The 22,583-nt window shown below is 45.8% G+C and overlaps 1 protein-coding gene across 1 annotated transcript in view; it reads right to left on the minus strand.

Annotated features, from left to right (window-relative positions):
* LOC134351224 (phosphatidylinositide phosphatase SAC2-like) overlaps window positions 1-22,583 on the minus strand; it is a 91,144-nt gene that overhangs the window by 43,576 nt on the left and 24,985 nt on the right. The window contains exons 6-11 of the mRNA XM_063057329.1: window positions 16,345-16,401; window positions 14,305-14,500; window positions 9,635-9,814; window positions 5,234-5,301; window positions 4,307-4,431; window positions 2,156-2,233 (exon numbers count right to left, since the gene is read on the minus strand). Coding sequence (XP_062913399.1) covers window positions 2,156-2,233; window positions 4,307-4,431; window positions 5,234-5,301; window positions 9,635-9,814; window positions 14,305-14,500; window positions 16,345-16,401 — 704 coding nt within the window. The remainder of the gene's footprint in view (window positions 1-2,155; window positions 2,234-4,306; window positions 4,432-5,233; window positions 5,302-9,634; window positions 9,815-14,304; window positions 14,501-16,344; window positions 16,402-22,583) is intronic.

A 22,583-nucleotide genomic window follows, 5' to 3' on the forward strand; every position in this document is an offset into this window, starting at 1 on the left:
TTCACCTCCCTGCTTCCACTCCCCCACCCCTTTATCTTTCCCCTTACTGGTTTTACACCTGGAACCTACCAGCCTTCTCCTTCCCACCCTCCCCCCACCTTCTTTATAGGGCCTCTGCCCCTTCCCTCTACAGTCCTGACGAAGGGTTCCGGCCTGAAACGTTGACTGATCATTTCCACGGATGCTGCCCGACCTGCTGAGTTCCTCCAGCGTGCTGTGAGTGTTGCTTTGACCCCAGCATCTGCAGAGTATTTTGTGTTTACAAGCGGTCATAGTGTTGCTATGTTGAGGTAACGATTAAGGTTGTGCAGGTTGGTTCAAGAATCAAATGGTTCAAGTAGCTGTTTATAAACTTGGTGAGTGGGACTTCAGACTTCTGGACCTCCATCCTAATGGTAGCAGTGAGATGACGGTGTGGCCTGGATGGTGAGGATCTCTGATGCCTTTCTGAGGCGGCGTCTCCTGTAGATACCACCAAAGGTGGGGAGGATGTTCTCACGATTTATTGGGCAGAGTCCACTGCAGAATCGGGATCAGACTTGCGTTTATTGTCACTGACATGTTGTGAAATTTGTTGTTTTACGGCAGCAGTACAGCACAATATATAGAATATACTATAAATTACAATAAGAAATATATATGTAAAAATAAATAAGAGATTTTAATCGGCTGCATCACCATCTGGTATGGGAGGTGGAGGGCTACTGCACAAGGTTGAAATAAGCTGCAGAGAGTTGTAGACTTAGCTCCTCCGTAGGATCCAACACATCTTCAAGGAGCAATGCCTCAGAAGGGTGGCATCCATTATCAAGGACCCCAATCACCCAGGACATGCCCTCTTCTCATTGCTACCATCAGGAAGGAGGTACAGGAGCCTGAAAGCACACACTCAGTGATTCAGGAACAGCTTTGTTCCCTCTGCCATCTGATTTCTGAATGGACATTCACAGCTTTTTCCCCTCTCTCTATTATTATGTATGGCGTTGTACTGCTGCCACCAAGGTAACAAATTCCATGATGTATTCAACCTGATTCTGAAAAAAGCCAAGAAAATGCTTTACTCCAATATTTTCAGTGTCTCCTGACTTTAAGACCATGAGATATAGGAGCAGAAGTGGGCCCATCGAGACTACTCTGCCATTCAATCATGGGCTGATCCAATTCTTCCAGTCATCCCCACCCCCCTGCCTTCTCCCCATATCCTTTGATGCCCTGGATAATCAGGAACATATCTATCTCTGCCTTAAATACACCCAGTGACTTGACCTCCACAGCTGCTCATAGCAACAAATTCCACAGATTTACCACCTTCTGACTAAAGTAATTTCTCCGCATCTCTGTTCTAAATGGACATCCTTCAATCCTGAAGTTGTGCCCTCTTATCCTGGACTCCCCTACCATGGGAAATAACTTTGTCATATATAATCTATTTAGGCCTTTTAACATTCAGAATGTTTCAATGAGATCCCCCCTCATTCTCCCAAACTCCAGGGAATACAGCCCAAGAGCTGCCAGACATTCCTTATCCGTAGCCCTTTCATTCCATTTTATTTCAGATCATGTGCAGGATACTTTGTTTTCATTGGCCAGTGCTATCATGCTTGCTGTTGTGTGCTGGGGCAGCAGGCTGAGGGTAGCAGACACCAACAGAATCAACAAACTCATTCGTAAGGCCAGTGATGTTGTGGGGATGGAACTGGACTCTCTCACGGTGGTGTCTGAAAAGAGGATGCTGTCCAAGTTGCATGCCATCTTGGACAATGTATCCCATCCACTACATAATGTACTGGTTGGGCACAGGAGTACATTCAGCCAGAGACTCATTCCACCGAGATGCAACACAGAGCGTCATAGGAAGTCATTCCTGCCTGTGGCCATCAAACTTTTCAACTCCTCCCTTGGAGGGTCAGACTCCCTGAGCCAATAGGCTGGTCCTGGACTTATTTCCTGGCATAATTTACATATTACTATTTAATTATTTATGGTTTTATTACTATTTAATTATTTATGGTGCAACTGTAACGAAAACCAATTCCTCCGGGATCAATAAAGTATGACTATGACTATGACTATTGGAGTAGACAAGGGGCCTGGATTCTTTATGCTGTTGACACCGCACCCCGCACCCCCTGCATAGGGGAGGGTTAACACTCACCTGAACCACTTCAGATCATTGATGATGTCACTAATTCCATTGGTCAGGATCTCAACATTTTCAAACTTTCTGCCCTGACTGCACAGAGAAAGGGGCAATGTTAATTATTTTATTATTGCTACATGGACATCTAAAGACAATTGTTTTTTCTGCCATCCATGCAGATGACTCTGAACATCAGGGCACTGAGGTAGTAGAAGGGAAGAACAATAACAGAATGCAGAGCGTCGTGTTACAGCTCCAGAGAAAGGGCAGTGGAGGCAGGCAACAAGGTGCAGGGGCCATGAAGAGGTAGACTCTGAGATCTATCTGAGGGCACAGCCTCAGAACAGAAGAACGTCCATTTAGAACGGAGATGAGGAGGAAGTTATTTGGTCAGAGGGTGGTGAATCTGTGGAATTGGTTGCCACAGGCAGCTGTAGAGGGCAAGTCTTTGGGTGTATTTAAGGCGGAGGTTGATAGGGTGAAAGGCTACAGGGTGAAGGCAGGAGAATGGGGTGAGAGGGAAATGGATCAACCATGATGAAATGCTGGGAGCAGACTTGATGGGCCGAATGGCCTAATTCTGCTCTTTCAGTCGTATCAAAAGTTCATCTTTAACATAGAAGAGGTTCTTCAATAGTCTTATAACAGCAGGATAGCAGCTGTTCTTCAGCATAACGCTGTGTGTTTTTGACCTGTTTAATTTAGTGGGAGTGGGGAGGAGAGAGAATGCCCATGGTTGGGGGTGGGGTCTTTGATCATGTTGGCTCCTTTCCCGAAGAGCAGGAAGCATAGACAGTGCCAATGGAGGTGGAGGACGGAGCTGTGTTTACAGCTGTCTGCAATTTCATGTGGCCTTGGGCAGAGCATTTGCCATGCCCAGCTGTAATGCATCTGGATCGGATGCTTACTATAGTGCACCTTTAAAAGTCAGTGAAAGATTCACTTTGTCTGTCACATGTACATCAAAACAGACAGTGAATTTCACGGTTTTATGTCAATGTGTGTGGGGGGGGGGCAGCCCACAAGTGTTGCTGTCCTTCTGTTGCCAACATAGCACGCTCACAACTTTAGTAACTCTAAACTGTACATCTTTTGAAATGTGGGAGGAAACTGGAGCACCTGGAGGAAGCCCAAGCAGTCACTAGGAGACTGTACAAACTCCTTACAGACAGCGATGGGAATTGAACCCCGTTCTTACAGCTGGCATTGTAAATTGTTACTGCCCTAAGCACTGTCAGACAGAAGCATTAATTCATGTTCACCACTTCTCCAAGGCCCCTGTGTGTAACAAGGCCATTGCCCTGCCCTGTAAAGGAACCGGTGAGAAGGTTGGCATTAAGGACAGGTTCTCCCAAGGTTCCCAATGGACAAGCTTAAAAAAGCATCAGGTGGTGACCGTGTGGCCATGTGCTCTTAACACTGAATGGTCTGACCTCACATGATCCACCTCCCAGTCTTCATGTCTCAAGGCATTCAAGGCTGAATTCTTGGTACACTTCACATTACACACTGGGATCTACAAACCCCACAATCAAAGGACGAAAAGGCAAGGAATTCAGTCCAAGCAAGAATACCGATTTACCCCAACCCCAGCTACCCCTTCACTTGCCCCCAAATTTCATCTGCACCCGTCACTCAGAAGGGCATTGGTAATGTTGGAAGCCACCATTATTTTTAAATAATCCTTTTTATAATATTTGTACTTTTTCACAACCTCGTGTATTTTTCACACTCACTGGCAGAAAGCGGTATAGCAGCTAAACTAACGGTTTATCATCTTTCTCATTTTACATTGTCTAAGTATTAGCAGATTACCCGCGTGATGTAATTGTTTTAATTATGTATCCTATTAACTAATTCATTCCTATCTAAGGAATTTCTCTAATCTTATCTATAAAAGTAATGATTTTTCAGAGATGCCATCTTGGCTTCTTTATTCCTTTGTCTTACACCGCTTAGCATCATTTCCCAGCTCTTTATTTAGTTTGCTTAGTATTTGTATATTTGTTTGGACTCTAAAGAAATCTTCGAACCAAGAATGCTCGTCATTCCTGACTCCTGGAAGAAGCCCGAGGATCAGAAAATGAACAGATCCGACAGTGAAGAGAGGCAGGATGAGGGGCAGGGATGAGAAAGACCTTTCACCCTGTAGAGCTGCACTCTTACCATTGCTGGTGGAAATCGAAGGCCACATAAATGAGGCGCGGATCGTTGAGCATCTTGAAGTGCCTCAGGTAAGCATCGGCAATCAGCTTCTCTGTCCCCGTCTGGTTCACGAGGTTGATGATAACCTGTGGTAAACACATAGCTGGTGGGTGAATAAAAAGCCCATTAACACCGTCTACATTCACCTGGCTTAGAGGAACAAGGGAAAGGTGAATCTGAGATTCTACAGGTGGTGGAAATGCAGACCAACGAGCACAAAATGCTGGAGGAGCTCAGCAGGTCAGGCAGCATCTATTACTTACTTGCTGCCTGTTACACCACTGACATTTAGGACGGCAATTAAGGTCCTCCATCTCTGGTGGTGTTCAGGGCTTCCTTCTTCATGTCAGTAGCTTCTTCTCAATTTTCACTACTGTCAGTCATGGTTCTTTTCCCCTGGACAAACCCATCTGTCTCTTTCCTCCTGGTCAAGCCCATTGGTCCTTTTCCCCTGGACAAGCCGATTGGTCCTTTTCCCCCTGGACAAGCCGATTGGTCCTTTTCCCCCTGGACAAGCCGATTGGTCCTTTTTCCCCTGGACAAGCCGATTGGTCCTTTTCCCCCTGGACAAGCCGATTGGTCCTTTTTCCCCTGGACAAGCCGATTGGTCCTTTTCCCCTGGACAAGCCCATTGGTCCCTTTCCCCTGGACTCCTGCAAATTTCCTGCATCAATTTTCTGTTTACTACTTGCCTATACTAATGTCTAATTAATAACAACAAATTAACACGTGTCCATCTTCGGGGTGCAGGAAGAAACAGGAGCACCCAGCGGAATCTAGTTGGTCAATGTGAGTAATACCCATGTCTCTATGCAAAAGGAAGGACATTAAATGGATTCAATAATGAGTATGTTACTGGGAACTGGAACTTGGAATAAACTAACGAACCTGTTTATTGTAAATCTTGAATTGCTCCCTGAAGTGGGTCTGAAAAGCGTGTTTGTTCTCTTCTTCACCTGAGAGAAAAGGTGGGAAATATTTCATTGAAAAATTGCAAGCGCTTGAAATCTGACATAAGAACAGAAAAGGCTTGGGATACTCAGCAGGTCAGGCAGCATCTGTGGAGAGAGACAAACAGAGTTAATGACTTTTCATTAAGTGTATTTTGGATTCTTGGATTCAAGCTGAATCCTCTGCTATCCAAAAGCCAGCACTCCTCGTTCATATTTGATTTTTGGAAAAGTCGTGCTTCAGTTGTATATCACAAGTCCTGGTCGTGCAAACACCGACGCCAGGCAGACAATCTCTGAAGAGTATTGATAATGGCTGGGATCACCCTGTCTTGTAAAGACACAGTCCAGAAGAAGGGAAAAGGAAACCACTTCTGTAGAAAAGTTTGCCAAGAACAATCACGGTCGTGAGACCATGATTGCCTGCATCACACAACACGGCACATAATGATGGCATGCAACAGGAACCAAGATGCTTTTACAATTGCAATGTGGAGCAATCAACTCCCGTTTCTTAATCCTAATCTCACAACAAACAATTAACTTCACTGCTTCAATGATGTACTCACTTCTGATCCTTGTTGTTTTTCCTTGTGGATCAGTACAGACAGTGCGAATGGTGAGAGATAATCAAGGACAGTGAAAGGGGAGTTTTATGATAACTATGAGACATAGAAGCAGAATTAGGCCATTCAGCCCATCAAGTCAACTTCACCATTTCATCATGGCTGATCCAGGATCCCACTGAACCCCATACACCTGCTTTCTCGCCATTTCCTTTGATGCCCTGACTGATCAGGAAGCAATCAACTTCCGCCTTAAATACACACACGGACTTGGCACTTGCAGTCTGTGGCAGAGCATTCCGCATATATACTACTCTCTGGCTAAAAAAATTCCTCCTTACCTCTGTTCTAAAGGGTCGCCCCTCAGTCTTGAGGCTGTGCCCTCTAGTTCTGGATACCTCCACCATTGGGAGCATCCTCTCCACATCCACCTTATCTAGACCTTTCAACATTCTATAGGTTTCAATGAGATCCCCAGGCATTCCTCTAAATTCTGCTGAGTACAGGCCTAAAGCTGCCAAACCCCTTCATTTCCGGAATCATCCTCATGAACCTCCTCTGGACTCTCTTCAATGACAACACAACCTTTCTGAGATAACAGGCCCAAAACTGTTGACAATACTCCAAGTGCGGCCTGACTAGTGTCTTATATATAGGCTCAGCATTATCTCCTTGTTTTTATATTCTAAAGATCATTCTTTGCAGTCGCTGGCAAGGGCATGATGGGCCGAACAGCTTGTTTTGCTACATCATCTGAAATTCGACAAGGGGTTCTATCATAGCACTAAAGGAGGTCATTCAGGCCATTGAGTACATACTAGATGTAAAATTGTTCCAACTAATCCCACTGCCTCTACGTACCTGACGGGAGAGACTGTGATCAGAAAGGCTGTTCTCTCAGGATGAGAGGGAGAGCTTGCACCAACAATACCCAGAGAAATGTCAACACCTCCACTACCAGTCCAGAGGCCGCTGACGATTTTCTTTGTGGGGCGGCACAGTAGCATAGCGGCTAGCATTAGCGCTTTACAGCACCAGCAGTTGGAAGATCGGGGTTCAATTCCTGCTGCTTTCTGTAAGGAGTTTGTACGTTCTTCCTGTGACCACGTGGGTTTTCTTCAGCTGCTCTGGTTTCCTCACACATTCCAAAGACGTATGGGTTATGGTTAGTGAGTCATGGGCATGCTATGCCCAACACAATCCTCGCTGATTTGATGTGGCGCAAACGACGCATTTTACTGTATGTTTCAATGTACATGGGACAAATAAAGCTAATTCTGAAATCTTTAAAAAACCTGCCGTAGATTTTCTTATCCGATACCTGTTGAATGATACAGTTGAATCAGCCTCCACTATTGCCCCTGGCATTATGCTGTGGGTGGCAGAATGGCCCAGTTACTGGAGCTGCTACCCACAGTGCTAAGACCCAGGCACAATCCCGTCTGTGTGGAGTCTGCATGAGCTCCCTGGGACCCTGTGGTTTCATCCGGGTGTTCAGGTTTCCTCCTCACATCCTAAAGACGTGCAGGCTGGCTGGTTAACTTGCCGTATGTATTGCACTCCCCCCCCCGACCCCCTTGTGGGAAGGTGGGTGGAAGGAGTGGATGAGAAAGTGAAGAGAACAAAAAATTGGGATTCATGCAAGATTGGTGTAAATGGGTGATTGATAGCACAGAGCCAGAGGGCTGAAGGGCCTGTCTCCACACTGTATCTCTCATGACTCTGTCCCTGATACAAACCACATGCTCTGTAAGAGAGATTTCCCTCCCGTCATTTTTGGTTCTTTTCCCAGCCACCTTCATTTTAAGTTTCCTAGTTCCCTATCTTCCCCCAATGGGAATAGTTTCTTTCCATCTTTGTGATTTGATGTAATTCTCTGTGTGAGAGAGAATTCCCTTCTCGCTGTGGCAGAAGTAATTCCTCCCTCTCCCTCGTTAGTGAGAGAGAAAGCTTGCGGGATGTTGAACTCTTGGGGCAAACAGTGGTATTGATGATGGACTTTAGACCATAGACTCTTTGGGGGCTTTGCCATTTCTTGCATGGTGGGCGGTGGGGGGGGGGTTGATGTTTTACTGAGGCAGTTGGGGGAGGGTTGATGCTTTGCCGCTGCTTGTGCATGAGAGGGGAGGGGGCTTTGGGAATCAAACGTTTTTCTGTCATTCCTTCTTTGGGGTTTTTCTTCTGTTTTGTGGATGTCTGTGCAGAGTAAGAATTTCAGGTGGTATACTGTATACATTCACTGATACTAAATGGAACCACTGAACGTTTGAATCTCTTCCGTTCTGAGAACAACCCCATTTTCTGCAGTCTATCCCTAAAACTACACTCATTAATACCAGGGTTTGTTCGGTCTCACCCATCCCTGTGAGTGGTTGTAGGGACTGACAGTGAGATGAGTGAACATAAGGAATAGGAGCAGGAGTCGGCCGTCTGGCCCGTCGAGCCTGCTCCACCATTCAATAAGATCATGGCTGATCTGGCCACGGACTCATCTCCACCTACCTGCCTTTTCCCCATAACCCTTAAAGTGGGTCGTGAGGCAGATCACCCCATGCCCAAATCTCCCTACACTCCTAGCCGACCACTGCCAATTTAGAATCACAGATTCATACAACGATAGAAACAGTCCCTTTGGTCCAAGCACCCAGTGCACTGATCCCTTACTAATGTACTTTATCCTCCCCTCATCCTTATCAATCATCCCTAGACAATGCCACTTACATACACAGTAAGAAGAAATTAATTCGTTCATTATTGCCGCATCATATGATGTGGGCGATCATAACTTTTCCATGACTATGATTGTTCTTGGCAAAATTTTCTACAGAAGTGTCTTGTCATTGCTTTCTTCTGGGCAGTGTCTTTATAAGATGGGTGACCACAGCCATTATCAATACTTCAGAGATTGTCTGCCTGGTGTCAGTGGTCACATAACCAGGACTTGTGATGTGCACCAGCTGCTCATATGAACATCCACCACCCGCTCGCATGGCTTCAAGTGACCCTGATCGGGGGTGGGTACTGAGTCGGTGCTACACCTTGCCCAAGGATGACCTGCAGGCTTGTGGAAGAAAGGAGCACTTCACACCTCCTTTGGTAGAGCATATTTCTCCACCCCACCACCCAAGAAGAAATTTTTTTTTTTAGGCATCTGTTAGTCTCATGAGACCATGGATTTGCGCCTTGGAAGGTTTCCAGGGTGCAGGCCTGGGCAAGGTTGTATGGAAGACCGGCAGTTGCCCATGCTGCAAGTCTCCCGTCTCCATGCAAACCGATGTTGTCCAAGGGAAGGGCATTAGGACCCATACAGTTTGGCACCAGTGTCGTCGCAGACCAATGTGTGGTTAAGTGCCTTGCTCAAGGACACAACATGCTGCCTCAGCTGAGGCTCGAACTCACGACCTTCAGATCACTAGACCGATACCTTAACCACTTGGCCATGTGCCAACACAAGAAGAAATTACAGTGGCCAGTTAACCTTTTAGCTTTGAGATGTGGCAAGAAACCAGAGCAGCCAGTGGGGTTAGACAGAGACCCTGGAAAATCCAAATATTCAACACCAGAGGTCAGGATTGAACTTGGATCGTTGGAGCTGTGATGCAGTTTCTCCAGTTCATCTTGTTTGCATGCTTGGCTGAACCCTTTTTTGCATTTCCCATCATGGACTACCATGGTCTACTGACTTTGAAGACGGGACTGCGATTGGGATTTGGGCTCCTGCACAGGACTCTTGCCATGGCCCACAAGGAGACGTTGCGCTGGTGGTCTCTTACTCTTGTGCAGCTTGGGACTGGGCTTATACCGATAGCCTTCCTGACTCCAGAACACAGGGACAGATCCTCGTATCTGGACAAAGGATAAGATGTCGTCTCCATTGTAGATCAGCTGCTCGGTCTCCACGTAATTGGCCACATGCCCGTCGCTGTCGACGCCCCTGCGTTTGTACCGCATCCCTGTGGGCCAATGAGAAGGAAGAACGTCACTAGCAACTGGGTTTAGATGGTTACAGTAACTAAGGCTAGAGTGAGGTGTTTGATGCTTGTCTGACCCGCCTCCCAGCTCAACATGAGTGCCTTGCTAAAGGGATGGGACAAGGCAATGAACACAGCCCTGTATCTAAACCCTTGACCACTCTTCACAAGAACATCAGCCTGTGTTTGTGCTGTTTTTGTGGATATCAGGGAACCTGCCAAACCTAGGTGGCAATATTGCTCAAGGTTCAGTCACGTCTTTGGATAGGAAACTCAAACTGCCACAGCAAGGAAGATCCCACCTTGACAGTCACACCAAAGAAGACAACCACCTACAGAGACACAAGGGAACTCAACCAGATGATCCCACCTGGGGTGATCCCATCCAGAGCCTCACACCAGGAGATCCCACCTAGAGAGTCATACCAGGAGATCCCACCCAGAGTGTCAGCCAGGGAGTCATACCAAAGCAATTCCTAATCAGAGAGTCACGCTAATAGAGATCCTACCCAGAGAGTCACACCAAGGGAGATCCCACCCAGAGTTACACCAAGGGAGATCCCACTCCTGAGTCACACAAAGGGAGATTCTGCCTCCCCCCAACCAGTGAGTCGTTGTCGTCGTGGCTATCCCTCGAGGTCGAGGATGATGGTCTTCGTTTCGTACAGAGCGAAGATGCCTGTGCGTGTATTTGTTTAATGTGTACTTGATGTTGCACTCCAAGAAGCACACGATACTTCACAAATCAACCAACTGATTCCAATGGCATGGAAACCACGACGAATGGAGCTGATGGATCTGTTGCAGCCTTCATAGCTGTTGAGTTCGAAGTAACTTCATCCGCTTGTTCCACCATTGAGGTCTTGGTTGGATTGTTCTTTGTCAGGGACCTCATCCTCGACCTTACCGCCATGGGTGACCCTACCAGGAGCATAGCTCCAGACAGCATCGCTCGCGTGATCTCAGGACCACACAAGCTTCTCCACCGTGACAAAGTGACAATCCATGGAGGAGCCACCCACTGCCACCAGTGAGTCACACCTATGTAGGTAACCAAGAGTAACACCAGGAGAAGCCACCCAGAGTTTCACACCAAGGAAGGTCCCACCAAGAAGGTCACTCAGAGGAAGATCACAACCCATGGGGTCTCACTAAGTAAGACACCTTCAAGGTTATCACGAATATCATTACTCCTGTTTTCTTTTATAAACTGGGGTGTAACATCTGTAATTCTCCAGCCCTCTAATTTCAGTGCAATAACATAAAGAGAACTGAAAGAAGGTGAGGAAATTTTCTACCTGTTTTTCTCCCTTCAGTAACATGGAACAAAAAAATCTGTACTCTGGGCTTGTTAAACGTGGAGTAGATGCCACTCAGTAGTGTATGGTGGTTAAGTTAACAGTCTCTAATTCAGGCACTTCAATTATTCTCTAGAAACCTCTGTTCAAAACTCACCAATGGTAGCTGTTGAGTTTAAACTAAGTTTAGTAATCTGTTCTAAAAGTATACCCACTAATAACCTTCCTGATGAGTCTTGATGAAGGGTCTCAACCTGAAATGTCTTATATAACAATATAACAATTACAGCACGGAAACAGGCCATCTCGGCCCTTCTAGTCCGTGCTGAACTCTTACTCTCACCTAGTCCCACCGACCTGCACTCAGCTCATAACTCTCCATTCCTTTCCTGTCCATATATCTATTCAATTTAACTTTAAATGACAACATCGAACCTGCCTCAACCACTCCTGCTGGAAGCTCGTTCCACACAGCTACCACTCTCTTGGAACTCTCTATTCCTTTCATTAGATGTTACTTGACTTGCTGAGTTTCTCCACCATTTTGTGTGTGTTATTCTGGATTTCCAGCATCTGTAGAATCTCTTGTGTTTCTGCTAAATACCTTTTCAGGTTTAACTAAGGTGTCAAGCATTCCTTTAAATCTGAACATTAATTCAACCCTGAGGCCAAATGCACGTGGCAACACATTAATACATCATAAGAACATGGAAGACGACAACTTTGGTCCACAATGTTGTGCCAGCCTTTTAACTTAATCTACAATCAATCTATCCCTTCCCTTCCACATAGCTCTCCATTTTCCTATCATCCAAATGCCTATCTAAGAGTCTCTTAGATGTCTCTAACACATCTGCTTGTATCACCATCTCTGACAGTGTATTCCACACACCCACCATTCTCTGTATAAAAATCTTACCTCTGGCATCCATACTTTCCTCCACTCATCTCAAAATTATGCCCTCTCCTGTTAGCCATTCCCACCCTGGGAGAAAGTCTCTGACTGTCCAAGCAATCTATGCCTCCTATCATCTTGTACACCACTATCAAGTCACCTCTCATCCTCCTTCACCCCATCGAGGAAAGCCCTAACTTGCTCAGCTTATCCGCATAAGACATCAATCTGCATTATTTTATGTTACTCCAAGTTCAAAGACTCAAAGTCCATTTATTATCAAAATGTGTGTACAGAATACAGGTCTGAAATTCATTCTCCTAGGGGCAGCCATGAAACAAAGAACCCACTAGGGAACCCGTTCAAGTAAACATCAAACACCCAGTGAGTGAAACAAAGAACAAATTGCGCAAACAGCAAAAAGCAGGTGAACGACACATAGAATATCAAACATCAAACTAGTAGCATTTAGTCTAGTTCAGTTCAGCGTCGCTCCGCTAGCCATTGCAGGCCGCAGGGTCAACCTTCGCCGAAGCACCCCAGTCCGCATCGATCGCCCTGATCAAACGTTCAAAAACAGAGAAAGATGGGTAACCGGAACCCAGGAACACGTGCACTTCAAAGTCCCCCAAAACAAGTTCACAGCCTTGCAGATCAATCCTGGTAACTTTGACTCCTTCCGCAGAATCCAGCACTCTGCTTCAGATTTTCACCCTGGTCCACCAAATCCATGTTAATCCTGTAAGGACAGTAATGTCCTCTCTGTAAGGACATTTCCCTCACCTTCACAACTCCTATGAATCTGCTACCCAGGAAGGGGTTCTGACACTGAGCAGTCTGAGACCTCCAGGCCCACAACTCATGCTCATGACCCAGCCTGAGGTACCCTCAGTAATCCAGGGCTCCTCACCTCTCCGTGTTAACACAGAACAGTACATTACAGGAACAGGCCTTTTGACCCCCAATGTTGTTCTGAATCCATTGAATTTGTAATCAAACTAATTCCTTTTGCCTACACAATATCCATATTCTTCCACTTTCCTCACCTTCATGTGCCTATCTAAATGTCACTTATAAGTCCCAAGTGTATTTGCCACTACCACCACCCCAGGCAGTGCGATCCAGGTACCCATCACTCTCTGTGTAAAAACCTTGCCCCCCCATACCTCCTTTGAACTTACCCCCATGCCCTCTGGGATTAGACATTTCAACCCTGGGAAAAAGATACTGTCTGACTACTCTATCTATGTACCTTATAAACCCTTATCAGACCTCCGCTCAGCCTCCAGAGGTCCAGAGAAAACAACCCAAGTTATCCAAACTCTCATGCACTCTAATCCAGGCAGCATCCTGGTAAACCTCTTCTGCGCCCTCTCCAAAGCCTCAACGTCCTTCTCTTCCTTATTCCTGGATTCTGAAACACCTGCCTTGAATTCCACCCAATTCCCACCTGCTGTTCCTGACCCCTCTTGGAACGCCAGGCTCTCTTCCAAAGACTCTTCTGCATAAATTGAGATAGAGGCTTTCAGAGGAAGATCGGAGGGGAATTTTTTTTTTACACACAGACTGATTAACATTTGGGAGGACTCTCAGAGGAGGTGGTGGAATCGGATACAATTACTATATTTGGGAGGCATTTAGACAGACATTTAATAGAAGGATACAGTCTTAGCGGCTGGTGAAACTCTTTAAACCCCAGCAATCCGGGTTCACTTCCCATCGCTGTCCGTATGGAGTTCGTACATTCTCCCTGTGACTGCATGGGCTTCTTCTGAGTGCTTTGGATTCCTCCCACAGCACAGGTCAGTAGGTTAATTGGTCACATGGGTGCCTTTGGGCGGCGTGAACTTGTTGATACCGCGCAGTACCTCTAAATAAAAGACCAATGGGAATAGGCAGTTTAAATGGTTTGGCTCAGACTAGATGGGCTGAAGGGCCTGGTTCCGTGCTGTACTTTTCTATGACTCTAAAATAAACGTCCTAATGTGGGAAACAGGAATTAATATATAGGTTAAAGATGAGCATGGATGTGATGGGCTGAAGGGCCTGTTTCTCTACTGTATATTTCCATGACTCTAAAATAAAAGTCCTATTGTAGGAAACTGGGATTAGTATGCATGGGCTAAAGGTGAGCATGGATTGATGGGCTGAATGGCCTGTTGTGGCTGTTCAACTCTATGATTTTATCTATGACCGAACCCAACCGATGTCAGCACCAGATCCGACATAAATACCCTGACACTCCAGTTCCGGATATCCTCTTGTGAATTCCAGCCTACCTCCTCGGTGCCTGCTTCTCCGGGAGATGAGGACGAGCAGGAACTTTGACTCGGGTGAACTCAGCGGCTGCTCGTCCGCCAGGCGGTCGGAGGAGGCGGACTCCCCCGTGAGCCGCTCGCCGTAGCGGACATGGATCTCCTCCACCTGCACGAAGCCCTGGATGATAGGAATGATCCACTGATCTGTCATGGCACCCTGGGAGAGAGTTTCAAACCACAACGCGTCAGGGGTTGGAGGAGGAACGTCAGCCGGGGAATGGGAGAGAAATGGGGCAGGGGTCCCCGATTGAGGAGGATAGGGGAGAACAGAGGGGAGTTGAGTATAGGAGCAAAGGGGTCCTTCTGCAGCTGTTCAGGGCCCTGGTGAGACCACACTTGGAGTATTGTGTACAGTTTTGGTCTCCAAATTTGAGGAAGGACATTCTAGCTATTGAGGGAGTGCAGCGTAGGTTCACGAGGTTAATTCCCGGGATGGCGGGACTGTCATATGTTGAAAGATTGGAGCGACTGGGCTTGTATACACTGGAATTTAGAAGAATGAGAGGGGAATCTGATTGAAACATTTATAAGATTATTAAGGGATTGGACACGCTGGAGGCAGGAAACATGTTCCCGATGTTGGGGGAGTCCAGAACCAGAAGCCACAGTTTAAGAATAAGGGGTAGGCCATTTAGAACGGAGCTGAGGAAAAACTTTTTTACACAGAGGGTTGTGGTTCTGTGGAATGCTCTGCCTCAGAAGGCAGTGGAGGCCAATTCTCTGGATTCTTTCAAGAAAGAGTTAGATGGAGCTCTTAATGATAGCGGAGTCAAGGGATATGGGGAGAAGGCAGGAACAGGGTACTGATTGTGGATGATCAGCCATGATCACAGTGAATGGCGGTGCTGGCTCGAAGGGCTGAATGGCCTACTCCTGCACCTATTGTCTATTGCGAGAATGAGGAATTTGTCCTGTGGCTGTGTGGGCTCCCTCAGGGGGTCTCAATTTTTTTATGCCAGGGACCGACACCATTTAGCAAAGGGTCTGTGGACCCAAGGTAGGGAACCCCTGTTTTCTTCTACTTCCCAAAGACATGTGGGTTGGCATGCTAACTTGCCACTGTAAATTGCCCCGAGTGCGTGATAGAATCCAGGGGATGAGCAGATGGGCAGAATATAGGATTGGTGCAAAAATGGATGCATAATGGGCAACATAGACTTGGTTGACCAAAGGCACTGTTCCTGAGGTATATTCTCGGTGGCCACTTTATTAGGTACATCAGTGCTCCTGCTCATTAGTGTAAATATCTAATCAGCCAATCATGGGCAACTCAATGAATAAAAGCATGCAGACCTGGTCAAGAGGTTCGTTTGTTCAGAATGGGGGAAAATGTGATCGAAGTGATTTTGACCGTGGAATAATGATTGGTGCCAGATGGGGAGGTTTGAATATCTCAGAAACTACTGATCTCCTAATGGTGCGAGAAAACAAGAAAACAACCAATGAGTGGCAGGTCTATGGGTAAAAACGCCTTGTTAATGAGAGAAGATCAGAGGAGAATGACTAGATCAGTTCAAGTTGACAGGAAGGAGATAGTAACTCAAATAACCACGCGTTACAACAGTAGTGTGCTGAAGTGCATCTTTTATGTGGCTACAGCAGCAAAAGACCATGAATTCAGTGGCTGCTTTATTAGGTACAGGAGGTAGTTGGTCTCAGCTCCAAAGGACCAGTGAAAGGTAAAACCAAGCATGGGTCTGCAGTGAATATGAAGATCTGAGTGACTCGTTCAGACCTTAACGGTTCAACAGTCTGCTCACATTCCCCATTTCGCTCTGCACAATTCCCGTCTCACACTGCCCGAACTCCACCAACCAGGAATAAGCACAACACCGTAACTAGATTGACTACATGGTCTTCATGGGGCAGTCAGCAAAGTCACAAGCTCCTAACTGCTGTGCGCAGTATGGGCATGGACCTGGTAAATTTCCAACCTGCTCATGGGTAAGTCTAGCAGGGAGGTGTGGATACCACCCTGAACGAAGGAAATGCCAATCCTACCTTTCGTTTAAGCAAGTCTTGAATCATATACTTGTTCCAGAAAAATCGATCGTCAACCTAAATAAAGAGGAAGTGTACATTCAGTGGTCACTTTATTGGGTACACAAGCTCGATAATGCAAATAGTTAATCAGCCAATCATGTGGCAGCAACTCCATGCATAAAAGCATGCAGACATGGTCAAGTGGTTCAGTTGTTGCTCAGACCAACATCAAAATGAAGTAGTGTGATCTAAGTTACTTTGACCGTGGAATGATTGTTGGTGCCATTCAGGGTGGATTGAGTATTTCAGAAACTGCTGTCTCTTGGGATTTTCATGCATGGGTCTCTAGAGTTTTCAGAAAATGGTGTGATAACCAAAAAAAAAGACATCTAGTGAGTGGCAGTTCTGTGGGTAAAAATGGCTTGTTAATGAGAGAGGTCAGGGGAGAATGGCCAGACTGGTTCAAGCTGATCGGAAGGCGAATGAAACTCAAATAACCACGCGTTACAACAGTGGTGTGTGGAAGAGCATCTCTGAACACACAACACATTGAAACTTCACATGGACGGGTGACAGCAGCAGAAGTCCATGAACATACACTCATATAACCATAACCATATAACCATCACAGCACGGAAACAGACCCTCTCGGCCCTTGTAGTCCATGCTGAACGCTTACTCTCACCTAGTCCCATCTACCTGCACTCAGCCCATACATAACCCGCCATTCCTTTCCTGTCCATATACCTATCCACTCAGTGACCACTTTATTAGATACATAATGAAGTGGCCACTGAGTACATTGTAAAGTGAGTGATGTCTGCATTGTGTGATCGCAAACCCTGCTCTTCAAGATGAACTTTCCATCCACCTCGGCCGTATTGCGTCTGCACTGTCCATTCAGGGCCAGCTGGGTGAATCTGTCTTGGAGTAACGGGTGTGACCACTCTGATGCTCCGGTCCACATTTCCTCTCTGCGCTCAAGGCACGGGTGACCCGACTTGTGTCAAAATTGAACAAGACAAAGCTCTGAGAACTTTCCTTGATTTCTTTTGGAGACCTGGAAATATCGCTGGAGGAACTCCACTCAAAAAAATTTCAAGCTGTTTTCTGAGCTTCGAAAGCTACAGGTCCAAAAAAACCCCACCAATTACTGTATATTGTACTGTCTATATCTTCAAGATATCCCAAGGGAGCTCCCAGCCACTGAGTTACTTGTGAAATTGAGTCAATGCTCCAGAATCAATAAAACCAACAGATAATTTGCAGGGAGCAAAACTTCATCAGTGTCACTGAGGCCAAAAACTGTTCACCTGTGCTTGCTGCGGGATGCTGGGGTGAGAAACTCTATTCTTCAAGATTGCAACATGGGAACATTAATGGGACTTTGTTTTTACATCTTCACCCCAGCACAGCCTCATACTATCCCCTTAAATCTCAGAACTGAACTGAACCCAAGGCCTTGGAAACAGGAGCAGGCCATTCCACCCTTCAAACCTGTTCTATTCATGGATAATCTTCTGTCCCAAAATCTTATCTCCACTCTTTCTCCATCTACCTGATCAGAATCAGGTCTATTATCACTGACATGTAACATGAAATTTGTTAACTTAGCAGCAGCGGTTCAATGGAATACATAATATAGAAGAAAAAAAAACAATAATAATAATAATAAATAAGTAAATTAATTACAGTATATGTATATTGAATAGATTAAAAATCATGCAGAAAACAGAAATGTAATATAGTTGTTCAGAATAATAAATATTTTTCTAAAAAAATGTAATATAGATAATTTAATGCAAAATGGTACTGCCTTGTACTCAACATAAACTAAGTTAAAGGGGTCTGCATTTCAAGTAAGTGAAGTGAGGTAGTGTCCAAAAGTTCAATGTCCATTTAGGAATCGGATGGCAGAGGGGAAGAAGCTGTTCCTGAATCGCTGAGTGTGTGCCTTCGGGTTTCTGTACCTCCTACCTGATGGTAACAGTGAGAAAAGGGCATGCCCTGGGTGCTGGAGGTCCTTAATAATGGGTGCTGTCTTTCTGAGACACCGCTCCCTGAAGAGGAGCACTTTGGGCACTTTGTAGGCTAGTACCCAAGCTGGAGCTGACTAAATTTACAACCTTCTGCAACTTCTTTTGGTCCTGTGCAGTAGCAACCCCCCCATACCAGACAGTGAGACAGCCATGTAAGATCATAAAGCAGGAGCAGAATTAGACGATCGAGTCTGCTCTGCCATTCATCACATTTGATTTATTACCTTTCTCAACCCCATTCTCCTGCCTTCTCCCCGTAACCCTTGACACCCTTACTAATCAAGAACCTATCAACTTCTGCTTTAAATGTACACAATAATCTGGCCTCCACAGCTATCTGTGGCAATGAATTCTACCAAAATGTTCAGAAAAACCTATTCTCCAATTCCTGAAATATAATCAGTGGCCCAGTTTCTACTGTCTTCTGAGCTTTTCATCATTCCCACCATCCCAGGAAGCAGTCAGCTGCCACACACAAAATGCTGGAGGAACTCAACAGGCCAAGCTGTATCCATGGAAAAGAGTAAACAGATGACGTTTCAGGCCTAGGCCCTTCATTCAGGAGTTCTGATAAAGGGCCTCGGCCTGAAACTTACGTTGATTTGGACTTCCAGCATCTGCAGATTTTCTCCTGTTTATCAGAGTGTTGATCTTTTTTTAGGTAAGTAGACCAAAACTGCATGCAATACTCCAGGTGTAGCCTCACCACGGCCCATTTTAATTGTAGTAAGCTGCGATTACTCTTGTACTCGAAACCAACAGACCATTTCTTATTTCCTGCCATCCTTCCAGCGACAGGTGTACAAGGACACCCTAGTCCATTTCTACATCAACACTTCCCAACTATCACCACTTAAATAAAACTCTACCTTTCTGTTTTAGCTTCTGAAGTGGATAGCTTTACATTTATCCATGTTGTACAGCATCCCTGCGATACCCACTCAGTTAACTTGTCTAAGCTGCCTTGAAGCCACTTCGCATCCTCGTCACAACTCACAGTTCCACCATGCTTTATGTCATGGTCAAACTCAGAAGTATTGAAGTTGGTCCCCTCATCCACGTCATACATTGGAAACAGCTGGGACCCTCGCACTCATCTCTCTGGTATTTCACTAATCACCAGTTGCTGATGCTAAAAGAACAAGTTTTTCCCTATTTTCTGCCTCCTGTTGAATTCATGAATACTAATACCACTTGCCTCTGACATGGGACTTCACCAAAGGTCTTCTGAAAATCCAAATGCGCCACTCTAACGCGTTCTCCCTAACCACATCTGTCAGTTGCATCCTCAAACAAGTCCAATAGGTTCATCAAACATAATTTCCTTTCATAAAAGCTATGTTAGCTTTGTCTAATGCCTTTGGTACTTTCTAAGTGTCCTATTATCACATAGAATCAGAGAGCAATATGACACAGATACAGGCCATTCAGCCCAAACAGTCCATGCTGTCCATCGTGCCCGCCCCTAGTTTGTCCCAACTTCCTGCATTTGACTGTGATATCCTTCTATGCTCCACTCCTCTATGTACCTATTCAAGCTCTTCTCTAAAAATACTATTGTACACGTCTCAACCACTTTGGCTGCTCATTCCATAAATTTATCAAACTCTGCATGAAAAGGTTGCCTTTAAGATCCCTTTTAAATCTTTCCCCTCTCACCCTATACCTTTGTTTTGGACTCCCCTACCCTGGGGAAAGGATTGTTACCTTCCACCTTATCTATACTTCTTATAATTTTAAACACTGCTATGAGGCCACCCCCTATTTCTCATACCTTGCAAGGAATTAAGATACATCTTCTGAAAGTGACTCCAGTACAGAGGTTCCCAACCTTTTTTATGCCATGGACCCCTACCATTAACTGAGGGGTTCTTGAACCCAGCTTGGAAATCCCTGCTCTAGAATTTCACCTTAAAAAAAAAGCAATGCGGCAGACGTTAACACCGTAAGTCAGAGTGTTTTTTATGCCTTGTTAGACTCCCTTCTCGCTGTGTGACACACCTCTCTGCCCCTTTATTAGGGAAAGAGAGAGGGAGCCAGTGGCATGTTGAATTGGGTGATTAGTTTTTGTTGTACTGCAGATCATGGTCTTTCTTGGGGGCCTTGCTATTGCTTGCTGGGTGGGGTGGAGGCTGCTGAAGTCAGTGGGGGAGGGGAGGGTCGATGCTTTGCTGTTGCTTGTGTGTGGGAGGGAGGGAATGGGGGCTTTGGGGTTCTAACATTTTTACTGTCACTCATTCTTTCGGGTACTCTTCATTTCATGGATGTCTGTGAAGAATAAGAATTTCAGGATGTATATTGTATACATTCTCTGATATTAAATGGAACTATTGACCTTCGTATATTTTTCCTGCGACTTCCGTTGGCCCTATATTATCCGCACTATTCTGCTGTTGTGCTTGTTGAATATTTATCATGTGTACAGTTCATTCTCTGAGCTTCATGCAAGCAGGTGTCTTCATTGCACCCTGGTGTACATGGTAATAAACTAATCTAATCTAACTTTCGATACTGCTGACTTAAGGCTAATAGATCTGCAATTCTCTGTTTTCCTCTTGTTTCTTTCCTAAACACACAGACAGCGGAGGAGACAGCCCAGCAGTTGCTTGATTAGCTGATCCCTTGTACCCATACCATTCCGTTCATCCATCTGGTGGCTTCAGAACAAACCACAAACCATAAGACAGAAACTATCTATCGCAGAGATGTGTTTAGGATGGCACTGTAGCATAGGGGTTAGCGCAAAGTTTTACAGTGCGGGCGACCCGGATTCAGTTCCCAGTCTGAAGGTAGGGAGTTTGTATTTTTTCCCCGTGACTTGTGTGGGTTTCCTCCGGGTGCTCTGGTTTCCTCCCACACTGTCCAAAGACGTACTGGTTGGTAGGTGAATTGGTCATTGTAAATTGTCCTGTGATTAGGCTCCGGTTAAGTCGGGGGATAGCTGGGTGGTGCAGCTTGAGGGGCTGGAAGGGCATATTCCGTGCTGTCTTGATAAATACATAAATAAGTAAAAATAAACAACAGAACCTTTCAGACCTAATGACCCCAAACCCCTTAAACCCTTTGGTTAATAAAATGGAGACCAGATAGACTGGAGCTTGTTCCTTTGAAATGGAGGATGCTCAGGGGTGATCTTATGGAGGCTTACAAAATCATAGCTCCGTGGTAAAACATCACTGTCTTTTCCCAAGGTGGCAGAGTTTAAAATTGGAGGGAATAGATTTAAGCTAAGAGGGGGACCTGAAAAACATTATTTTTCCACACAGAGGGTGACGGGTATGTGGGACAAGTGCCAGAGGAAATGGTAGAACTTGGCACAATTCCAATGTTTACATAGGTCTCAGGTGGCGGGTGGAGATACGTCTCTACCAAGGGAGTAAGGCGCTCCTTCCCTCCGCTAACCTGCAGGTCACCCTTGGGCAAGATGTAGCACCTGCTTAGCTGCCCCCACCCCCCCACGATCAGGGTCACGTGAAACCATGGGAGCAGGTGGTGGATGGTCGTATGAGCAGCTGGTGCACATCACAAGTCCTGACGCCAGGCAGACAATCTCTGAAGAGTATTGATAATGGCTGGCGTCACCCTTCTTGGAAAGACACTGCCCAGAAGAAGACAATGGCAAACCAGTTCTGTTGAAAAATCTGCCAAGAATAATCATGGTCATGGAAAGACCATGAATGCCCACGTCATATGGACATGGTGCATTTTGAACGAATGAGTTGGGCATATGGATAGGAAAGATTTAGAAGGACATGCACCAAATACAGGTAAATGGGACCAGCTCAAGTAGGCGACTTGGTTCGCATGGATGAGTCAGACTGAAGGTCCTGCTTCTGTGCTGTATAAATCTATGAGTCTAAAGACTGATTTACACTTCTGCATCAACCCGACGCCGCAAGTACGGCTTCGCCACAAACCCTGCGCAGATCCCTACGCTGTAGCCTGACGCGCACCTCTCCCAAAATGTAACTACGCATCACAGCAACGCAGACCGCAACAACTGATATTGGTCCGCTTGGTAGCATCGCATTTCCTCCTACGCTGCAATGCTTTCCATAAAGCTTTACGGACCTCCGAAATTATAGAGGACACATTTCGCTTTTACGAAAAAAGATGCTCGCTTTAAACTTGTTTACCCTGAGAAAGACTACCATGACCATGAAGCCTTGCGCGGGCCAGTGTGTGCACATGCGCGAAGTGCCTGAATTGCAGAGCGAC

The sequence above is a fragment of the Mobula hypostoma genome, chromosome 8 (genome assembly GCF_963921235.1).
Source record: "Mobula hypostoma chromosome 8, sMobHyp1.1, whole genome shotgun sequence".
Taxonomy (NCBI): domain Eukaryota; kingdom Metazoa; phylum Chordata; class Chondrichthyes; order Myliobatiformes; family Myliobatidae; genus Mobula; species Mobula hypostoma.